Source organism: Triticum urartu, chromosome 5, assembly GCF_003073215.2.
Source record: "Triticum urartu cultivar G1812 chromosome 5, Tu2.1, whole genome shotgun sequence".
Classification (NCBI taxonomy): domain Eukaryota; kingdom Viridiplantae; phylum Streptophyta; class Magnoliopsida; order Poales; family Poaceae; genus Triticum; species Triticum urartu.
Window position 1 is genome coordinate 359,496,602 of NC_053026.1, and position 22,924 is coordinate 359,519,525.

Here is a 22,924-nt window from a genome sequence, read left to right on the forward strand (position 1 = left end):
GCAATTGTTTCAAGCATTTTTCCTAACTGATATTATTAGAGCATACTTACTGAGTCGTATATTTTGGTCCTTTATAAGATTGACGGATATATTTGAACACTGGAAAAAATAATGCATGGCGAGTAACCGGCTAGATTCTGAGATTAAATGGGAGATTGGCAATACCAAATCAATCATCATCTGGCCTTCTGTTTCAATAGCACTTAACTTCGATCATGGCATACAATTCAGTCAGGAAGGCATCTACTTGCAGAATAATATGCATGCATAGGAATGCATCTACTTGCTGAATATATGCAGTCCGCAATCAAAATATTGTATCACAATTTTTGTAAGCAACATCTAAGATTTTGTAAGCTCTGAAACTAAAAGACGAACAAATGCAAGAATTGAAAGATAAAAGAAGCTAACTGGGCATGATGCCATCGGGTTGTATGCCATGCTCGAGGCAGTAGAGCCCCTCGGTATATCTTGCCAAGCTCTCCCCCCGGCCAGCCGTAGAGCAGCCGCGAGCTGCTTTTGGACTCTCCTTCGGCGCCGCCCCAGATCAGCCAGCGGGGAAAGTCGCCGCGCCGCTGCAACCAGCCTGCCACGCCGCCTTGCCTAACGTTGCGTACCCAAAGGAAACCCACCACGGGAGAGAAGGAGGTGGTGGTGTGGCTGAGCAGTAGAGGCGGAGGAGAAGAGGGATCTGCGCTGCAGTGGGCGGAGGCCTGGTGCTCCCGACCGCCACAGTCTTAGGTGGTGCTGTCATGGGCCATGGCCCGGCGCGCTGCTGATGCTACCGTCGCCAGCTCGCCTCGCCGGATCCTGATCCGACCTAAAATCAGGGATAGTTGCTCCTTTCGATCCATTCTCGGTGTTCCTTCGTTTCCTTGTTGGGTTAATTCTTTTTCGCCTCCTTTCCTTGGGTACCCAATTCTTCTTGTTGATCCTCCAAACTGCTTAAGTATATGAACCGGTAGAATCTTTATCTTTACCTCTTTATCTTTATTTTTATCTTTACCTATACTAATAAACCAGCGATTTCTTCTGGCCGTACGTCGTCGGATTTTTTTACAGAAAAGTCCTGCTGTTTCTGAGAAATTAACCCGCAGTCCTTTCTTAAGTGAGAAAGACGTTTCGTTCAGAAATTTTACAAATAAAACCCTGTAGTTTCACGGATTCAATCTGCGGTCCTCTTTCTCCCTCGCTTCCCGATCCCAGCCGCCAGGAGGCGCCCCACCCCGCACGAGCCTCGATCCGGTGCCGCGAGCTAAATGGGGGCGGGTGCGACGTCTTGCTCCCGTGGCGACGGCGTCCTGCTGATCCAAAGAAAGATGGAGCCAGGGCATGAGGGAGAGAGGAAAGAGAGGAAGGAGAAGGGGCACAAGGTGAGGGAGGCGGTCGCCGGCGATGGCAGCTCCGGTGACCGGCCGACGGGCAGGGAGGCGAGCTCCTGTTGAGGCGGCGGAGCTCGGTACGAGCTAGTTCGTCCGGATCGAGCCTTGGCTTTCCCGAGGCGCGCGGTTGCGGGCTTGGATCTGGGTGATTCTTCTCCCCCGCCCTCCCTCCATGGCCAACGACACGAGGTGCAGCGACCTCTTCCGCCCCCCGCCATGGCTCCTCTCTATCCCCCCACCAGCACCCTCCTCACCCCTTCCCCACTCCCGGCTGATCCCCAAGGCTGCCCCCTCCCTCTCTCATTTGATCTGGTCTGGACGATCACTGGACCGAGCTCGATACCACACTGCCTGTCTTGGATGGCCGGAACATATTGTTGGCCATCTCACACTCTGGTTGCAGCAATTGGATGTGCCCTGTGAAACCTGCAACATTTGAGCATTGCAAGCGGCGGTATGGCAGTCTGAATCCTGACGTTCTTGGGAGTGCAGGTGAGGACAATCCTAATTTGTTAGCTCCAGACAACCGACAAAAGAATATGGGTTTCCATTCCCGTGCCAGTTTTCTACCGCGTGACTAGCTTGCAACCTTCGAATAACCTTGTTAGTTCTAATAGGTTGAGCATTTGTTGGAAATAGGGGACTGAGACCCATAGCTCCTTAAAAAAGGATGTATTTCCTCTCAATCACTGCACAAGCAAACAAGTAATTCCTGGTTAGTTGTATTCGTTTTGTTATATTTATGAGAACTGCCTTTTCAAACAGGAGAAGAACGGCTATCTTGCTTTTCTAAAATCAACAGGAGCTCGGTATGGAAAATGTTGGATATTCTCGAAGAAATACTTGCGATGAAGGGTAGCCATTGTTTGCATGCTTCCTCCCTGTGTAAGAATTTCATAACTATTGTATTGTAAGTATTGTGCTCCCTCCGTAAACTAATATAAGAGCGTTTAGAATACTAAAGTAGTGATCTAAACGCTCTTATATTAGTTTACAGAGGGAGTAGTTAGCTTTTTTTGGGCACATCCATAAATAAACCAATTTCTGTATAATGATTTAGGGTGCATTTGGTTCCTAAGCCATCCTCTCAAGCTCCCACTTCGATAGTTGTGATCCCTGGGTCTGCGAAGCCAGGTTTGCAGAAGAAATTGGGGGGCTCAAGTCTGCAATCAAGGGAGTCTGCATGGTGGTCTCTGTTGTTTGAAGGCAAGGTGCTCGGGAATGAGCCACTGGCTAAATCGTTTGGTGATCTCAAGGATGTGTGCTCTGATGTGGGAAACGTGGTCGACGACAAGCTCTGACTACTACAGGCTCCAACAAGTTAGAATTAATTTAGTTGTGGTTTTATATTGCAAAACACGGTGAAATTAGAATTTATCCGGGTTTCTTTGTTTAGGTGGTGCTGTAGAAATAGCAATGTCGATGCTACTGTCAATTGTTTTCTTCAGTTCGTACGTGCTACTAAAGATGCACTCGATCTGCCTTTGCTCGGTTCCTGAAAATTGCTACGTTGATTTTGTTTTGAATTTGCAAGCATGTAGATTAAATCCAAATGTCCAATGATAAGAAAATATTAACCTTTTATCTATAGAAGTGTACACCGAAATATCAGCGATTTGCCAAGACTACAGATTTTTGTTATTATTTTTGTTAATCGCATTAGATAATTACGGCTATTTGGATTAGTCTTCAATCCTAATGCTTTGAAAATGAAAGCAATAGTTCTATATACCTTCTAATCACTGGGGTTCTTGTGTTATCCTTCCTAGAATTGTTTATTATCTTCAATCTTTATCTTCATGCTTCTATTCTGAACCAATAAACTTGAACAGCTACAAGAAGCATCTTTCCATGGAGCTTAAATACCTTTTCCAATACATAGTTAATCAACCGACGAAAGGATTGGGTATTGAGCTTCTTGTACTTGAGGTTTGTTGTCTATGTCGAAACTTTCTTGCTGTCTGAAGTTTAAATTGATGTACCATGTAGAAACTCTTCAGCAAATGGCAAATGTACAGTACACTAAGAACATGACTGATGAACAGGATGCTATGTCAGGAAGTGAAACGTTGTGGCTTCAAGGAGTGAAGTAATTGGATTGGGATCATGGAGTAAATCAAACGAGGATGCAACTCATGTTCGTGTAGGTGAGACACTTATTAACTCTGTAGCAAATAGTTCACATGGTACAGCTAGCTGTGGTGCAGAGGGTAGATAGTTTTAGTACTCAGACTTGCAGAGGGTATCACATGGTACACATGGTACAGCTAGCTGTGGTGCAGAGGGTAAATAGTTTTAGTACTCTGCTGTCCTTTCGTAATGGCAATGTAGCAGCTGTGTGATACGTTTGCAACACGGAGTCTTCACTGCATATTACATACCGGAACCGATATGTGTTTGTCGACATAAAATTCTAACCTGAATTTGCTATTCAGGTGGCAAATCCAATAATTTATGTAGTGTATTTGCATTTTGCAAGATAATTTGGCTGCCAAAGTGCTACATCATATCTCACTGGACCTATTGAGTAAGTGGTAATTTTTCATTTATATATCATTCAAATTTCTATATGCACTGTTCATAGATTCCTTGCATTGTTCAGTTACCAATTTTCGTAAGGGTCATACTTATTGGACCATGGCACACCCTGCCAATGCAGGTTGCTTCCATGACTATACTTCAAATAGGGGTATATTAGTTTGTCTCTCATCATCAAACTTTGGACCCTCTTTACATGGGCATTTTTTTTCAAAGCGTACTCGTACAAAATAAACTGTATTGGTTTTCAGTTTATATCTGTCCATGGTTATGCTCACATCACAAATTTTGACAGCTAGACAGTTCCCGAGTTCAGTCCAACCGAAACACTGCATTTATCTTTCTCGATGAGTATGGCAGAATCCAACATCCATTCAACCCTAAATTGGGGCTCCATGGCTACCAACCGATGGAGCAAGAATGGAGACCACCCTCTCCTCCTCCAATTTGGAGCTCCACGGCCGCCATTCAACAGGCGCTGCCGTCGTTGCCTCCTCACCGCCTCACCTGGGAGAGCACAGGCGCCAACATCGCCCACGACCCGCCACATGTTCGGTCAACAAGCTGTAGTTCAATTAGGTCTGTTGCTCCTCTTACATGCAGAGCCTTGGGAGATCATGGTCTTCTCTCATTCTCTTGTGAACAATATATGCACTGTAGGTATGCGAAAAGAAATATTGTATTGCTTGGAAAAAGATATGCGAAATTAGCAGGCATCAATTTGGCCATGTTTACAAGCTATTAGATGTGCATTTTTAAGATGCGGTAGTCATACTTTGTACTGGAATTTGACTAATAATTCTATTGCTTAATGCCTTTCTATTCTTTCTCATTTGAACCATAATGAAGATGATACGGTCAAATTATTTGAGGTGACCCATCCTGGTTTATTTTCTCATTGTCATATAAAGTGCCAAATATTAATATTCTACATTTGCTGCCAATATTTTACAAATTAGCTTTATTTATTTATTGTTGTGCATCTTTTTCTTTTCTTGAGATGCTTCTATATATATTTGCTGCCCACGACCCTTTTGTTGGTTACTTAAAATAATCGACATGTTTTTTTTCTATACCTCACTCTTTCTTGGTGTTCCTGTTTTCCGTAGAATCAGCATGGTATATTTCATAGTTGATGCAGTTCTGCCGTTGTAGGCGTGCTTTTCTGGTACAGGGATGAGAGTTCTATTTTTTTTTAGAACATACTGTAAGGATAGTTCAGCAGAAACTTTCACAAAGTAATAGTGATGTATTGCCTATGCCCGTGATATTGTTCCAACTTTCAGGAAGTGGTATCGAGGAACGTGTTTCTTGATGAAGGATCAAAGGCAGATAGTTGAAGTGGAACATGCAAAAGTATGAAAATTCGTGGGCAGTCTGTTGCTTCTTTTAGGGGAGGTGACGGTGGTTCCTTTATTGGTATCAAATAATAGTTACACTGTTTATGAGATTACATTGAGAAAAGCTCAGGGTTCATTGGCCCAATTACAGTGGTTTTTACCGTAAAAACTAAAGCTAGCTAGCTCTTGTGTCATCTCATTCGCTTCTCTTCCATGGTGCTTGCATTTGATCTTCCAATTTGATTTACAATTTAAGCATTAGTTTGTGAAGCCGATGGATTGATGAAGCGCATAGGGGTCGGGGGAGAGACACGATGCGAGAGAGAAACTTTAGCGCTTGTTTCGACGCACATTCATTCCCCGCCCTTTCTCTTCAGCGAAGCACATACTTATACGTACTCTAATCTAAGCATCACAGAAGTGAATTATAACTTGGAAACTGTTTTAAAAAAATTCTATAGGGATAACCCATTAGTATTTGATTGAATAACTTTGAAGCAGTTACTATTTTGAAAATAGGATGCCGTGTAGAAATAGAAGGCGGCAATCTCCATCCATGTTTTCTCAAGGTCCCGTTTTCTCCCGTTGCATCGCACGGGCATTTGTGCTAGTTGTATCTAAAGAAGTGAGGTGGGACAGGAGAAGAGGTTCTGAGTTCTATCTAAGCTCCCACTTGCCTGGCTCATTGCCACACCGAAACAAAATCGGCAGTTGAACGTTGCTTAGACAACGTACGGCTTATTCTAGATGGACAAATTTTTAGTACCACCTCAAATCTATACCTACTAATAATACCACCTCGGATATAGAAAATAATATAGGTGAAAAAAACTGAAAGCGTAAATTTACGGAAAGAAGCGTATTGTGACGGTAAACCCATAGAGTCAACCCATGCTTTATTATTAAGAAAAAAGATTGATATTGTTACCTTAACCAGCGTATAGTGATATAAACAGTCAGGTCTAGAAAATATTCAGGAGCTCTTGGGTAATATTAAATGTAAAAAATATCCAAAAAAAACTAAGATTTTGGGATATCAACCAGGGTTCCCGATCTACTTCCTTGTGAATTTTCTTGAAAAAATACCAGGGAACGTACGTGTGGTGAAGGAAATACTGTCCGAACAAAAAATCCATCCAAATAGTTTTTTCTACACATAGGAATTTTTTGTCTTTTTGCCACGAATACATTTCCTGGTAAATTTTTTCAAGAAATTTCACATGGGAGTAGATCGGGAACCCGGGTTGATATCCCAAAATCTCAGTTTTTTTTCCAAATTTCTCAGTATTTTTTTGAATTTAATGTTTGTATAGGGGCGTGGAACACCTGGGTGCTACAAATCCGTTTCCGTTAGGCCTTCCTTATTCTGAAACAAGTGCCAATGTTTCTTTCTTTCTAAAATTTGCTTTACTAAAATTTATAATCTTAAACTATCGTACTAGTGACAAAGGAAGTTTTAAACAATATATGGATAGATGTAAATTTAATCAAAAAAAATAGACGAGAGGTCATGTAATAGCGTGGCTTAATAGAGAGATATGCTACTCACATTAATAAGGAATTTCTTTTTGTTCGGGAGCCCATTCAAAAAGAATTTCAAAATTAAGTGTGCTCAGTTTGGAGTAATTTCTTGGGTGCGCATGGATAAGGACAAAGCGCGCAAAAAAGATTAGTATTGATCTGTGTGGTCAGTCTAGATCTCGACAGGAGTAACGACTGCCGGTGAGTGTGTCAGAGACGTTACATGTCATTTACACAAACCATTAGCAGCTGGATTATCATGGTATAATCCACCTCATTTCCAAAGCCAAAACCAATGAAGAAGGACAGAAGTGAAACTGCTTGCTCCATTAAAGGTTGTTGCGTGCGGATGAAGAGTGTTGTTGATCATGGTGCCGTTGCTGTTGGCCACCTCGAAGCTTTTCCTTGCCTCGCTGTGGTAGCACCAGCAGGCACCAAAAGCTACTCTGCATTGTCCACAATGATGTGTAGGTAACCATGAAGCCATGCAATCCCCGTGAACGATGGGAGGAAAAAAGCAGGAGGTAGGAGATGGCAGAAAGGAACGGCCTCAAGAAGTTGAATGAAGCAACAATGTTAACACGTGGGATTTCGCCGAACGAAAACCAAAACCACTGCCCAAGTGCCGAGTCGTGCAGGGCGATCGTGGACTTGGGACGTCCTAAAAGTATTTTAATGCGTTGTAAGCTCGTTGGCAGCGTTTTTTGCAGTCGGGTGATACGTGTGCCATATTGCCATGGTCAATTTCTCCCGAGAACGAGTACTCGTTGCGTGACAAAGGGTGAAGGCAACAACATCATAGTACCAGTACATTTTAGTAGTACATCTGGTGTGGGTGGCGGGGCCGTTGACGGTCGAGCACGTCTTGGCAGCTGATTTTCCACCTCATGCGCACACCCGCTTTCCTGTTGATCGCTTCAACACAACTCTGCTGCTCCTCCCCCCTAATTTTCTAACACTAAACAAACCAAACCAAACCAAACCAATTCATCATCATCGCCGCCGCCACCACCACCACCACCATCATCATCTTCTTCTTCTCCAAAAAACAAATCAGCGCTTCGCCAATTCCACCCACCACCTGCTCCCCTCGGCTCTCCTTCTCCTAAATCGCAAGCACTCCCTCCGCCTTCCGCGTTCCTGATGCAACAGACAGTCCTGCGGTTTCAGTAGCCAGAGGAAGGAGAAAGGGGACAGGCGCCGTTTTCTGTCCTGAGAGGAGATCCTGCTGGTCCAGTCTTGGTTGTTGAGGCAGGGAGATTGTAAGGGCCGAGAGAGGGGGAGGGAGATGTCTCGTGGCGGCGGCTACGGGGAGATGGGGCAGAAGATCGACTATGTGTTCAAGGTGGTGCTCATCGGCGACTCCGCCGTCGGCAAGTCGCAGCTGCTGGCGCGGTTCGCGCGCAACGAGTTCAGCCTCGACTCCAAGGCCACCATCGGCGTCGAGTTCCAGACCAAGACCCTCCAGATCGACAACCGCACCGTCAAGGCCCAGATCTGGGACACCGCGGGACAAGAGAGGTAAAATTTTCACTAATCACTAATCCAACCCCAAACCGACCCTGCTAGCTGTATCTTCTCTCCGTGCTGGCCTCGATCGTTTTATTTTGTTGGAGAATCATATTATGCATATAGGCCATGGCCTGATGGCCGTGCACTGCAGCACTACTAGCGCGCGGTAGTAATTACCTTGTCTGTTTCTCTAGTTATGATATGAATGAATGAAGATTGTCGTGTGGAATGCAGGCAAGCTTGTAGAGTTTCCTCTGTATTGGTTTTGCGCATGGTCCTGTCCTTGGTCAGTGCAAGAGTGATGGATTTGTCATTGTCCGTGACCTTATTGTTTGATCTGTGCAATTATGCTGGAATTAATACACTGTCTGCTTTAAAAGGGAATTATTGTTCCTTGTGTTCCTTTCTCTGATGAGGTGTCCTCAACCGAAAGTTATGTTTGGAATCGACATGCTACAGATGTTAAGCATGTTCTTTTACAACAACACTAATATTTCCATGGTAACAAATTTGATGTTTGTTCCATCATAATCTAGATCGGACACTTACATCAGAATAGCATTCCTTATATTTTGACACCTATCAGAATTTACAGTTACCTATTATCATACATAATTGCAATTACGGTGAGATTAGAATCTGCCAAAAAACTTTAACTAACTCTTCTCAGGAATAAAACACTGAAGAAATAGGTAGCACATTAAGCAGCTTATTAGACAATAAGTCCCAGCATTAGCTTATGGCACCTAATAGTAATGTCTTTTGGCACCTAACAGTAATAGGTCTAGCAGTTTCTTCATGAATATTTTGTTAATTTGCAACTGAACGGTACTGATTGGTGTTGCAAATGAACGGTGGCAGTTATAATAGCCTACCTCCCTACCCCAGCTTTGCTTGCTTATTTGATTGTTCACTTTCAACATCTAAACCAGCTGCACTGAATGTGGTAACAGGTACCGAGCAGTAACAAGTGCCTATTACAGAGGCGCAGTAGGAGCTATGCTAGTGTATGACATGACCAAGCGCCAGTCCTTTGATCATATGGCACGGTGGCTCGAGGAATTGCGAAGCCATGCTGACAAGAACATTGTTATCATGCTCATCGGGAACAAATCGGACCTGGGCACCCTCCGGGCTGTCCCAACAGAGGACGCCAAGGAGTTCGCCGAGCGTGAGAGCCTTTTCTTCATGGAGACGTCCGCTCTTGAGGCTACCAACGTGGAGAAGGCCTTCATGACCGGCCTCGAAGAGATATACCGCACCGTCAGCAAGAAAAACCTTGTCGCCAACGACGAGGCTAACTCCGGTGGGAACTCGAGCTTGCTGAAAGGAACGAAAGTTATCATCCCTGGCCAGGAGCCGGCCCCTCCGGCCAAGGCAGCATGTTGTATGTCCTCCTAGATACCATCTTGTTCCTGGCAAGTAAAGTTTCTAAGTTGATCTTGCAGTGTCGACACGCTGAATGGGTGGGATTCTTGGGAGGAGGGATGTAATTACATGAATAGGTGACTCACATAAATTGTAATCTTGTTGATGATTAGATTTTGTATCTGATTATACGGTGGCGTACAGTTATCATGAATCCTTCTATTCGGGATGTAATTAGCCCAACCTTTCATGCTGGTTGTGCTGTTCTTCCCCCTTTGCTCTCCACAAACATACTAGACCGAAAGCGTGTGCTGCTGCGTATATCTGTCAAAGAACTACAGAACGACATGAGAAAAATCGCAAGGGCCGGCCCATACAAATATCTGAATACGTTGGTTGAGTGCATCCTAGTTGTATAGAGCCTAGGTGTGAGCTCGTTTTGTTTTATATCCGCTTGATATGGCATTATGGGTTCATAAAGTACCCCTTATTGAGAAATAATGTCTGAATACTAATCCAAGAGTACTGTCAATGTTGGTACTCCGTTCATCTCTTTCTTACCGTTCGTCAGGAGTACAGCATGACAAGCACAGGTGGCATGAACCATATGATGCATTGTTTGAATTGCACAGACTAAAAACAACAGGATATAGCAACTATTTAGGTATTGCTATGATGATTTATTAAATATAGGCTTAAGTACACTGAGGATCCTTTGGTTGAGATATAGACGGTTTCTTAGCTGTAATTTTATAGTGTAGTTATGATGATCTATTGACTCCGTTAATTCTAAATCATAGGGCCCTAAGCCATTATATTTTCGCATTCGCTAAACATCAAGCACCTGAAAACAAATTTTGTGTCGGTCATTTTTTTTCTGCTTCGCCACGAGCGTGGGACGGGCAGGCCGTGGACTCCATGGCGAGTGCGAGCTGTGAACGAGCGGGAGCCGATGACGCTGCAGAGTCGAAGGCGGGAGCGTGTCCGAAACTTGACTGGTGTGGGTTGGGGGTGCATGGTGGTCATTGGTGTTGTACATTGGGGGAGGGGGAGGGGGTTAGAGGGCCAGCACCGTGGTGGGGAGGTTGAGGAGAGGGTGAGGCCAGTGGCGGAATTACGTTGGGGCAAAACCCGGAGGTACCTGTTGGAGTCCGGAAAAGGCTAGACTTCTATCAATCACGCTTCTTCTGGCAGAGTGAATAACTAAAATGAAAGTACAGACTTGCTAAATGGGATATCATTTGTAGACCAAAAGACCAAGGGGGTCTAGTATTGAAAACCTGGAGGTGAAGAACGGATGTTTTCTTAGCAAGTGGCTGTTTAAGCTTTCTGTCGAGACGGAGGCCACATGGGCTCAGATCTTGCGTAACAAGTACCTTCACTCTAGAGCCTTGTCCCAAGTGACAGTGAGGCCGACTGATTCGCCTTTTTGGAAAGGATTGATGAGAGTTAAATCACTCTTTTTCAATAGGATAATGTTCATAGTTGGAAATGGTACCGCTACGAGATTCTGGGAGGATACATGGCTAGGGGAGACGCCCCTCGCACTCCAATATCCGTCTCTGTATAGCATTGTTCAGCGTAGAGACGTTTACGTTGCAACAGTACTGCAGTCCACTCCGCTCAATATTCAATTTCGGAGGACGCTAGTGGGAAACCGTTGGGAAGCCTGGCTCAATCTTGTGAGAAGATTGATGGATGTTCAGCTGTCTCAAACAACCCTATCAGTTGTGCTGGAAACTAGCTAAGAATGGAGAGTTTTCGGTTGAATCCATGTACTTGGATGTTATCAACTCTAGCGCGATTCCTCGATCAAAACATGTTTGGAAAGTCAAAGTTCCTTTGAAAATCAAAGTGTTTATGTGATTTGTGCATAAACAAGTTATTTTAACTAAGGATAATTTGGCAAAACGCAATTGGACAGGATCTACAAGATGCAGCTTTTGCGACCAACATGAATCAATCAAACACCTCTTTCTTGATTGTCCTCTGGCAAAAATTCTATGGCGGTCGGTGTCGTGGTTCTAAGCCTGACAGTAGAATAGGGGGGGGGTAAGAATATAGAGGCAAGATCCTAGCTATGGAGGAGTTGTACACGCGAGTTTTACGAGTTCAGGCCCTTCTCGGAGGAAGTAACAGCCCTACGTCTCGGAGCCCTGAGGCGGTCGACTGGATATATGCGCGTGAATTACAAAAGGTGCGAACCCTTGTCTCGCAGGAGGTGGGTGGCTTATATAGAGTGCGCCAGGACCCCAGCCAGCCCACGTTACAAAGGGTTCAATGTACATTAAGGCAGGACGTTACTGGTAACACTAGTAATAAAGAGATATAAATGATCTTTAAGGTTGCAGAGTGAATGACCGACCATTGTCATCCTGAGTGACGTTAGGCCTTCTACACTCCGAGTGGTTTCTCATATCATCGAGTGGTTGTTCGCATAGTCGAGTGTCTTCTATACTGTCGAGTGGAATATAGCTTCACGGTCGAGTGGATGATGATTTTGCTTCGACCGCTTCTGGTTCCTTTAGAGATGTCCTTGGGGAGGGTATCTTGGACAGATCCATGACCCTACCCTAGGTACATAGCTTCATCATTAGCCCCCAAATGGATCAGGGTTTGAGTGAGGAAGGAGTTGGGAACACTTCCGACTCATTCTTTGTGATGTGAGTATAACTTGTTCTGGAACAATGAACCGAGGAGACAGCATCAACTTCTTTTTCAGTCGCCTTGGTCCATTCTTAGTTTTTGTCGAGTGAACTTTCACGGTAGAATTCCGAATGATAATGTGGAGGATGTTTCGGGTCTGACCAGTTGCTCCGCTCTCCGCGGATTTCGCGGGATTCGAATTTCGGGAAGCGCGCCAGACGGGCGAGGCCGTGGTAATCGGGACGGATTAGGCAGGTCTCCTCGATCTCCGTGCCACCTTTTTCGCCACATACTGCGCGCGCGTCTGTTGCGGGATTTTCTTAGATCGTCTGGGCCTACCAGTCAGTCACTCGGGGAATGACCTTACAAAAGGCACCGGACCGGGTCTCTGCACCGTGCGCTCCCATTCTCTTTTCTTCTTCCTCCGACCTCTCCGCCACACTCGCTTCTGCTTGTTGGGTTTCGTAGTAATTTCAAAAAATTTCCTACGCACACGCAAGATCATGTGATGCATAGCAACGAGGGGGAGAGTGTTGTCTACGTACCCAACGCAGACCGACTGCGGAAGCGATGCCACGACGTAGAGGAAGTAGTCGTACGTCTTCACGATCCAACCGATCAAGCACCGAAACTACGGCACCTCCGAGTTCGAGCACACGTTCAGCTCGATGACGATCCCCGGACTCCGATCCAGCAAAGTGTCGGGGAAGAGTTCCGTCAGCACGACGGCGTGGTGACGATCTTGATGTACTACAGCAGCAGGGCTTCGCCTAAACTCCGCTACAGTATTATCGAGGTATATGGTGGCAGGGGGCACCGCACACGGCTAAGGAATAGATCACGTGGATCAACTTGTGTGTCTAGAGGTGTCCCCTGCCTCCGTATATAAAGGAGTAGAGGGGGGGAGGCTGGCCGGCCAAGGAGGGAGGCGCAGGAGGAGTCCTACTCCTTCCGGGAGTAGGACTCCCCCCCAATCCTATTCCAAGTAGGATTCCCAAGGGGGGAAAGAGAGAGAGGGGGGCCGGCCACCTTCTCCTAGTCCTAATAGGACTAGGGGAGGGGGAAGTGGCGCAGCCACCTTGGGCTGCCCCTTTCTCCTTTCCACTAAGGCCCATGAAGGCCCATATGGCTCCCGGGGGGTTCCGGTAACCTCCCGGTAACCCGGTAAAATCCCGATTTCACCCGGAACACTTCCGATGTCCAAACATAGGCTTCCAATATATCAATCTTTACGTCTCGACCATTTCGAGACTCCTCGTCATGTCCGTGATCACATCCGGGACTTCGAACAACCTTCGGTACATCAAAATGCATAAACTCATAATGTAACTGTCATCGTAACCTTAAGCGTGCGGACCCTACGGGTTCGAGAACAATGTAGACATGACCGAGACACGTCTCCGGTCAATAACCAATAGCGGGACCTGGATGCCCATATTGGCTCCTACATATTCTACGAAGATCTTTATCGGTCAGACCGCATAACAATATACGTTGTTCCCTTTGTCATCGGTATGTTACTTGCCCGAGATTCGATCGTCGGTATCCAATACCTAGTTCAATCTCGTTACCGGCAAGTCTCTTTACTCGTTCCGTAATACATCATCTCACAACTAACATATTAGTTGTAATGCTTGCAAGGCTTATGTGATGTGTATTACCGAGAGGGCCCAGAGATACCTCTCCGACAATTGGAGTGACAAATCCTAATCTCGAAATACGCCAACCCAACATCTACCTTTGGAGACACCTGTAATGCTCCTTTATAATCACCCAGTTACGTTGTGACGTTTGGTAGCACCCAAAGTGTTCCTCCGGTAAACGGGAGTTGCATAATCTCATAGTCATAGGAACATGTATAAGTCATGAAGAAAGCAACAGCAACATACTAAACGATCGGGTGCTAAGCTAATGGAATGGGTCATGTCAATCAGATCATTCAACTAATGATGTGACCTCGTTAATCAAATAACAACTCATTGTTCATGGTTAGGAAACATAACCATCTTTGATTAACGAGCTAGTCAAGTAGAGGCATACTAGTGACACTTTGTTTGTCTATGTATTCACACATGTATTATGTTTCCGGTTAATACAATTCTAGCATGAATAATAAACATTTATCATGATTATAAGGAAATAAATAATAACTTTATTATTGCCTCTAGGGCATATTTCCTTCACTGCTCTCGTCGCCGGACCCTCGCTCAAACTCGATCCGCCGCCATGGGGAAAGAGAAGACGGTGGCGCTGGAGCGCGCGAAGAAGGTGACCGCGAAGGCGAAGGGCAAGCGGACCAGCCGAGGCGGATCCTCGTCGAGATCCGGCCTGCCGCCGGGCTAGATCTAGTGCGACTGGATCTGCTCAACGATCAGCCAGGATGACCTCAACGACCTGGTGGAGGGGGGACTGATCCCCCACAAATCGGCGCGGCTTCTGGGGAACGAGACCGAGCCGCAGCCAAGGGAGGGTGAGTGTGTTCTCCTCGCCACCCACGTCGATCGCGGATTTTCTCTGCCTCCCCATCCTTTCTTTCGGGGCTTTTTGAACTTCTTTGGGGCTCATCTCTACCACTTCACTCCAAACACCATAGTCTATCTGGCCGCTTTTGTGTCAATGTGTGAAAATTTCTTGGGTTGTCGACCGCACTGGGGCCTCTTCAAACATATCTTCACCTGTCGCTCCCAGTCGGTCAAAAAGACCGATCCGAGTGATGAGAGGACACACGTGATCTAGATGTGCGGGGGCCTGGGGATCCAGATGAGGAACAAGAGCACCTTCCCGGCGATGATCCTTCCCGACTCGGTCCGCGGCTGGCAGTCAACTTGGTTTTACTGCAAGGATCAGCCGACCCCGGGTCAATCGACCAGACTTCCTCCCTTTTCCCTGGCTCGAGTGGAGAAGCCCTCCTCCTTGAAGGTGGTCCTCGAAGAGAAGGCGCAGGTCAGGGTGTTGGTCGAGCGGGTCGTCCAACTCGTTTGCAATGGGGTGACTGGGATGGACCTGCTGGAGGTCTTTCTCGGTCGACGCATCCAACCGCTCCAGGCCCGTGATCATCCGATGTGGATGTACTCTGGACTCGAGGACTCCACTCGGATTCACCCGGAGGACATCAGTGAGGACATCTTGGAGAAGTGGCTGATGGGAATCACCAGCAATAAAGACAACCCCCGGGGGTCTAGGAGGGTGATTCCATTCGACCACTCGCGCCAGCCGGAGCAGGTATGATTCTTTTTTCTCAAATATCTTTCCGATTCACTGTGTGACACCTTGTTGATGGTCGACTGTACTCCTTTTGCTCGTTGTTCTTTCAGGCTCTCATTGACATGTACTCGATGCCCAACGGAGTGCAGGAGCAAGACGTCGAGGAGGGAGCAAGCGGGGGCGAGAGCGGCGAGTGGCACTCGGATGCAAAGGAGGACGAGGAGAGCGACGACTCGAGCGATGACGAAGAAGTCGACTCGCCTCCTCGCAAAGAGAGGAGATCCAAGCACGCACATGACCCGGCGAGCACCCCGGACCTGGCGACCGCGCCGACTGGGCAGTCTTCGAAGCGCCCCCGGACGTCTTCTCCAGCGCCGATTGAGAAGGCCCCAAAGTAGCCCAAGGTTGTGCCGCCTCCAGCTCCAAAAGCACTGAAGGCCACCTCCTCCAAACTGCCCAAGGCTTTGCCCAGGATCAAAGTGACCGTCCCTACCATCTCCGGGTAATCATCTGACTTGTTCTTTTCGTCGACTCGAGCAACATAACGTAACCGACTGAGTACGGACACTTGCAGTGCTGCTACATCGGGAACCTCTTCCCTCCAGTATCGAGATGAGGAGATGGAAGATGCAGTTACCTCTAACCCAGGTAGAAACTCTTATGATCTTATTCTTGATCCCTTGGTCGATTGCATTCTAGTGGTTCACTTGGGGTTGAATGATCTGTCTTGCAGCTCCACCCAACGTCATCGATCTTCCAGATGATGATGAAGATGTGGCTCTTAAGCCCAGGAAGAGCAAGAAGGTAGCAGTTTGCAAGATGTCTCAGCAAGGGCCAACAACAACACCACCCGTCCGTCAACCTGAAGACGCGGGCAGGGTCTCTGTAACCTTCGCTGCACCCTTATCGAGTGAGCACCCTGCACCGTCGACTGCACCGGTGATTCCTTCAATCGTCCAACTCCATGCCATGGAGCTCCAAGCTGCCACACCTGGGTCGTCTGCTCTCTTTTTCACCAGCTACCCCGTTCCGGACAACCAGTCGGAAGCGGCTGTGGAAGCCATCCGTCAAGCTGACGTGATGATGGAGTGGATGAAGACGGTGCATGAGAATAGTCAGGCTGCTTATGACGCCAGCGCTGCTCTTCGGGCCAATGTCCAGGTAAGCAGACTTTCAACCGACCTTGCTCTATCAGGATATGCTACCTGAAAAAATTTCTTCTATACAATCTCCTGTTGTTTACGTCGAATCAGTGCACCCACTGGGTGTTTTATTGTCTTTGGTAGTTGCGTTCTTCCACTCGGTCTGGGCGAGTAGGATCTGAACCGGTGGGGGCACGCCAAGTGCACCCACTGGGTGTAGTCCCCGAGACCGCAGTCGACTGCTAGCAGTCGACTAGGGTCTGAGTTTTACCTTCCTTTCTTTTCTTCCACTCGACCCGGGCGGACCGGTCGAATGAGACCTGAACCGGTGGGGGCACGCTAAGTGCACCCACTGGGTGTAGTCCCCGAGACCGCAGTCGACTGCTGCAGTCGACTGGGGTCTGAACAGTTTTTTTGACTTGACCCGGGCGGACCGGTCGAGTTGGGTCTTAATCAGCGGGGGCACGCCAAGTGCACCCGCTGGGTGTAGCCCCCGAGACCGCAGTCGACTATGTGCAGTCGGTTGGGGTCTAAGCGAACTTCTTTAAGTTTTATCCACTCGGAAGTGAACAACCTTTGATCTTGTCGATTGACACGTCTTTTGCTTTCTGCAGAAGTCTTGTACTCTCATTTCCAAGTTTGCTGAACTTGAGGAGAAGCAGAGGCAACTCAACCTCGACTTGGAGTTGGCCCAGCAGAATCTGAAGAAAGCTCAAGACGAAGCTGCTGGTATGGAAGGTAATTGCCCGTCGACTGTTTTTTTAAACATTTCTTCGAGCTCTTGTCTGATCCGATTGCTTCTTTTGCAGAGAAAATGAAGTTGGTTCTGGAGAAGAAGGACTCGGACCTCAGCGCTGCACAGAAGGAAAGCCCAAGATAAAACTGTCCTCGCAGACCAGAAGCTGGCTTCAGTCGAAGCACTGGAAGGGGAGGTGACCAAGCTGAAGTCCTGTCTCAACGAGTCTAACCGAGAGGTGACTCGTCTGAAGAAGGACAAAATTACCCTGAACGAAAAGCTGGAGTCTGCGGTCCACAAGTGGAATGACACGGAGGCTTATTTGAGAACTCTTGCCAAGAAGCTTTATCTTACGCTGGAAGGTATTTCTTTTAAACCGACTGTGTTGATGCTTGTGAACGGATCCTATCCAGTCGACTCACTAATTTTTGGCTGCAGAATTCTGCCAAGACTTTGACGAGGAAACTGGAAAGGTCGAGACGGGTCTGGACCCTATCGCTTCTCCAGTTTGCGACGAAACTGCAATGAACGTGCTCTGACTGGAGTCTCGTGTCGCCAGTGTCACAAGCTACCTCACGCGCCTGAAGGAGGCAGTCTCACGAGTCGACGCATTGCTCTGGCCAAGGGCGACGCTTCAAAATGACCTGCAATCACTGATGGCTCGACTCAACGAGATCCCTGACCGAGTGCAGGAATGGAAGAAGTCCTCCGCCCGGTGTGGTGCTGACGTGGCGCTGTCCTTGGTGCGAGTCCACTGCAAGGAAGCTCGTGAAGACAAGCTGGCGGTGATCAAGGTCGCTAACACCAAAAATCATGACTTCCAGTCCTTCATGGAGACTTTCATCGCTGCTTCCACTCGGATCGCGGATGGGATCGACCTGGACGAATTCGTCGAGCCTGCTAGCCCTCCTCCTGCTGAGTGAACAAACTTATGAGACTTGAATCTGCTTTAAATTTGCCTCGGAATGCCGAGTGGTTGCTATAACCGTTAAACTCCTTCGGGCTTGATGCTCGAATACTTTTGGTTTGCTGCTTGGAACCTTAGGATTTATCCGAATTTGGTTTATTTCCGAATATGCTTGCGTTTTGCTTTCAAGTGGACTTTGTTCTCTGCTCGGAATATTCTTTGTGCTGGAGATGCAGCTCTAAGGTGGCGACCCCAGTCGACCTGCGCTTCGTCGTCCTTGCAGATAGGGATGGAGCGCACATTGTACTTGTGGCGTAGCTCCAAAGGAGAAGGTTGCAGTCGACCTACACCTCGTCATCCTTGCGGATAGGGACGGAGCGCACGTTGTACTTGTGGCGTAGCTCCGAAGGAGAAGGTTGCAGTCGACCTGCACCTCGTCGTCCTTGCAGATAGGGATGGAGCGCACGTTGTACTTGTGGCGTAGCTCCGAAGGAGAAGGTTGCAGTCGACCTGCACCTCGTCGTCCTTGCGGATAGGGATGGAGCGCACGTTGTACTTGTGGCGTAGCTCCGAACCTCTGAGTGGGAGGGTTGCTCCCCACTCGGTAGGATTTTACAAACTTAGGCGAGTACTGGACTGCAGCTAAGCCTCAGAGTGGGAGAGCTTAGGCGAGTACTAGACTGCAGCTAAGCCCCCGAGTGGCAGGGTTGATCTCCACTCGGTAGGATTTTTTAAACTTAGGCGAGTACTGGACTGTAGCTAAGCCTCCGAGTGGGAGAGCTTAGGCGAGTACTAGACTGCAGCTAGCCCCCGAGTGGGAGGGTTGCTCTCCACTCGGTAGGATTTTTTAAACTTAGGCGAGTACTGGACTGCAGCTAAGCCTCCGAGTGGGAGGGCTTAGGTGAGTACTAGACTACAACTAAGCCCCCGAGTGGGAGGGTTGCTCTCCACTCGGTAGGATTTTTTAAACTTAGGCGAGTACTGGGCTGCAGCTAAGCCTCCGAGTGGGAGGATTGCTCTCCACTCGGTGGGATTTTTTCAAACTTAGGCGAGAACCGGACCGCAGCTAAGTCTCCGAGTGAGAGAACTTAGGCGAGTACTGGACTGCAGCTAAGCCCCCAAGTGGGAGGGTTGCTCTCCACTCGGTAGGATTTTTTAAACTTAGGCGGGTACTGGACTGCAGCTAAGCCCACGAGTGGGAGAGCCTAGGCGAGTACCAGACTGCAGCTAAGCCCCCGAGTGGGAGGGTTGCTCTCCACTCGGTAGGATTTTTTAAACTTAGGCGAGTACTGGGCTGTAGCTAAGCCTTCGAGTGGGAGGATTGCTCTCCACTCGGTGGGATTTTTTCAAACTTAGGCGAGAACCAGACCGCAGCTAAGTCTCCGAGTGAGAGAACTTAGGCGAGTACTGGACTGCAGCTAAGCCCCCGAGTGGGAGGGTTGCTCTCCACTCGGTAGGATTTTTAAATTTAGGCGGGTACTGGACTGCAGCTAAGCCCCCGAGTGGGAGAGCCTAGGCGAGTACCAGACTGCAGCTAAGCCCTCGAGTGGGAGGGTTGCTCTCCACTCGGTAGGATTTTTTAAACTTAGGCGAGTACTGGACTACAGCTAAGTCTCCAAGTGAGAGAACTTAGGCGAGTACTGGACTGCAGCTAAGCCCCCGAGTGGGAGGATTCCTCTCCACTCGGTAGGATTTTTTCAAACTTAGGCGAGTACCGAACTGCAGCTATGTCTCCGAGTGAGAGAACTTAGGCGAGTACTAGACTGCAGCTAAGCCCCCGAGTGGGAGGATTGCTCACCACTTGGTAGGATTTTCTTTCGAACTTAGGCGAAACGGATTCGCAGCTAAGCCCACCCACTGGGGGATTTTAGAGGTAAATAAAAGCAACAACAATCATGCGAGAAGACTGAAAAGCTCTTGTCTTTGACGAACAAATTACAAAGGTGCTTCTTATTACATTTTATTCGAATGAGTGCTTAAGTATAAAAGGGGCGGAGCAACTCCGCATTCCAAGTCCGTGGCTCATCTTTCTGATGCTCAACACTGTAAAGATGGTATGCTCCATTGTGGAGGACTTTGGTGATGATGAAGGGGCCTTCCCAAGCCGGGGCGAGCTTGTGCGGTTTCTGTTGATCCACTCGAAGAACCAGGTCTCCTTCTTGAAAGGCTCGACTCCTCACATTTCTGGCGTGGAATCGACGCAAGTCTTGCTGATAAATGGTCGACCGGATCAAGGCCATCTCTCTTTCCTTCTCTAAGAGGTCGACTGAATCTTGCAGGGCTTGCTCTGCTTCCTCTTCGAGAAGAGCTCGACTCGGGGTGCGTTGTGGAGCAGGTCACTTGGCAGAACAGCTTCGGCTCCATAGACCAAGAAGAAAGGAGTTCGTCCGGTCGACCAATTAGGAGTTGTCCTTAAACCCCACAGAACTGACGGAAGTTCATCGACCCAAGCGCCTGCTGCGTGTTTGAGATCATGCATCAGTCGGGGTTTTAGTCCTTTGAGAATTAGGCCATTGGCTCTTTCTGCTTGTCCGTTCGACTGCGGGTGAGTGACTAAAGCATAGTCGACTCGTGTGCCTTGAGAAGCGCAGAAAGCTCTAAACTCATCAGAATCGAAGTTCGACCCGTTGTCCATGATGATGTTGTGTGGAACTCCATATCTGAATGTCAATTCTCTGATAAAGCTGACAGCGGTGCTAGCCTCAAGGTTCTTGATAGGTTTAGCTTCGATCCATTTGGTAAAATTGTCGACTGCAACGAGCACATGTGTGAAGCCGCTCCTACCAGTTCTTAGTGGTCCAACCATATCCAGTCCCCAAACAGCAAAGGGCCAGACGAGGGGGGTGGTGTTCAGGGCTGACGCTGGCTTGTGAGACATGTCGGAGTAAAACTGGCAGCCTTCACATCCGTCGACTATATCTTTCGCCATTTCATTTGCTCGTGGCCAATAGAATCCAGCTCGGTATTCTTTAGCCACGATAGCCCGAGAGGACGCATGGTGACCACAGTTCCCCGAGTGGATATCATTGAGGATCATTCGACCTTCTTCTGGCGTTATGCATTTCTGACCGACTCCAGTCACGCTTTTCCTGAACAGTTGTCCTCTTATCACAGTAAAGGCCTTGGATCGACGGACAATCTGTCGAGCCTCTTCCTCGTCCTCTGGGAGTTCTTTCCTAAGGATGTACGCAATGTACGGCACTGTCCAGTCGGGAGTAATGGCCAGAACCTCCATGATCAGGTCGACCACGGCTGGGACCTCGAATCCAGTCGGGTCTGTGGCGCTCTTAGGCTGTGGGGGCTCTTCAGTAAAAGGATCTTCCTGAACTGTCGGCGTGTGAATATGCTCCAAAAACACATTTCTAGGAATGGCTTCTCTCTTGGAACCTATCTTTTCCAAGTCATCAGCTGCTTGATTTTTCAGTCGGGGTATGTGATGGAGCTCTAACCCCTCAAACTTCTTTTCCAGCTTCCTCACCGCGTTGCAGTAACCAGTCATGGCTGGGCTTCTGACGTCCCACTCCTTCATCACTTGATTGACTACCAAATCTGAGTCGCCGTAGACCATGAGGCGACGGACACCGAGTGAGATGGCCATATGCAACCCATACAGGAGTGCTTCATATTTAGCCTCATTATTGGAAGAATCAAAGTGAATCTGGAGGACGTATCTGAGCTTGTCTCCTCGGGGGGATACCAGAACCACCCCAGCACCGGAACCATTCAGCATTTTGGATCCATCAAAAAACATAGTCCAGTGCTCCGAATGAACTTGAGTCGGCAGTTTTTGTTCAATCCACTCAGCGAGGAAATTTGCTATTGCTTGGGACTTAATGGCCTTCTTTGCCTCAAACTTGATATCTAAGGGAAGGAGTTCAATCGCCCATTTTGCCACTCGACTAGTTGCATCTCTGTTGTGCAAAATCTCTGACAATGGAGCGTCGTTGATGACTGTAACAGAGTGATCAGAGAAATAGTGTGCAACCTTCTTCGTGGCCATGTAAATCCCATAAACGAGCTTTTGATAGTGCGGATATCTCTGCTTTGACGGAGTCAGAACTTCAAAAATATAATAAACTGGGCGCTGAACTTTATAGGCTTTTCCCTCTTCTTCCCGCTTGACCGTAAGTACTGTACTGACGACTTGTCCAGTGGCTGCTATATAAAGCAGTAAAGGCTCTTTGCTGATTGGGGCAGCAAGCACCGGCTGGGTGGAAAGCAGGGCTTTTAGCTCTGCAAATGCTGCATCAGCTTCAGGAGTCCACTCGAACTTATCTGATTTCTTCATCAGTTGGTAAAGAGGCAGTGCCTTTTCACCGAGGCGACAAATGAACGGACTTAGGGCGGCCAAGCAACCAGTGAGCTTCTGGACATCATGCACACGCACAGGGCGTTTCATTCGGAGTATAGCACCCACTTTCTCTGGGTTAGCGTCGATCCCTCGTTCGGAAACGAGAAAACCGAGTAATTTTCTGCCTGGAACTCCAAATGTGCACTTTGATGGATTGAGCTTGATATCATACCTTCTGAGGTTGGCAAAGGTTTCAGCAAGGTCAGTTAGTAGGTCGGAACCTTTACGTGACTTGACCACAATGTCATCCATGTATGCTTCCACATTCCGACTGATC

The 22,924-nt window shown here is 47.7% G+C and overlaps 1 protein-coding gene and 1 long non-coding RNA gene across 8 annotated transcripts; both read left to right on the plus strand.

Annotated features, from left to right (window-relative positions):
* Nucleotides 1-732: 732 nt before the first annotated feature.
* Nucleotides 733-4,791, plus strand: LOC125509006. 7 transcript variants are annotated; one of them, XR_007283906.1, is made up of 6 exons: nucleotides 742-1,874; nucleotides 2,148-2,267; nucleotides 2,443-2,702; nucleotides 3,215-3,311; nucleotides 3,428-3,529; nucleotides 3,818-4,791. It is a non-coding gene; the product is annotated as an uncharacterized LOC125509006 (long non-coding RNA). The 7 variants fall into 7 exon arrangements; XR_007283907.1 differs by having other exon boundaries at nucleotides 733-1,874; nucleotides 2,443-3,311; nucleotides 3,428-4,071; nucleotides 4,216-4,791; XR_007283908.1 differs by having other exon boundaries at nucleotides 733-1,874; nucleotides 2,443-3,311; nucleotides 3,428-3,909; nucleotides 4,042-4,791.
* A 2,837-nt stretch (nucleotides 4,792-7,628) lies between these two features.
* LOC125509007 (ras-related protein RGP1) lies at nucleotides 7,629-9,850 on the plus strand. The gene is made up of 2 exons (XM_048673845.1): nucleotides 7,629-8,302; nucleotides 9,247-9,850. Exons 1-2 carry the CDS (start codon nucleotides 8,070-8,072, stop codon nucleotides 9,692-9,694), a joined length of 681 nt encoding a protein of 226 aa, XP_048529802.1. The 5' UTR covers nucleotides 7,629-8,069; the 3' UTR covers nucleotides 9,695-9,850.
* The last annotated feature ends 13,074 nt before the right edge of the window (nucleotides 9,851-22,924 follow it).

What these genes read in the sequence shown, in the direction of transcription:
- LOC125509007 (XM_048673845.1), top strand. Translation starts at nt 8,070, where the DNA reads ATGTCTCGTGGCGGCGGCTACGGGGAGATGGGGCAGAAGATCGACTAT. An exon ending in GACACCGCGGGACAAGAGAG is followed by an intron (nt 8,303 to 9,246) that starts GTAAAATTTTCA and finishes ATGTGGTAACAG; the next exon opens with GTACCGAGCAGTAACAAGTG.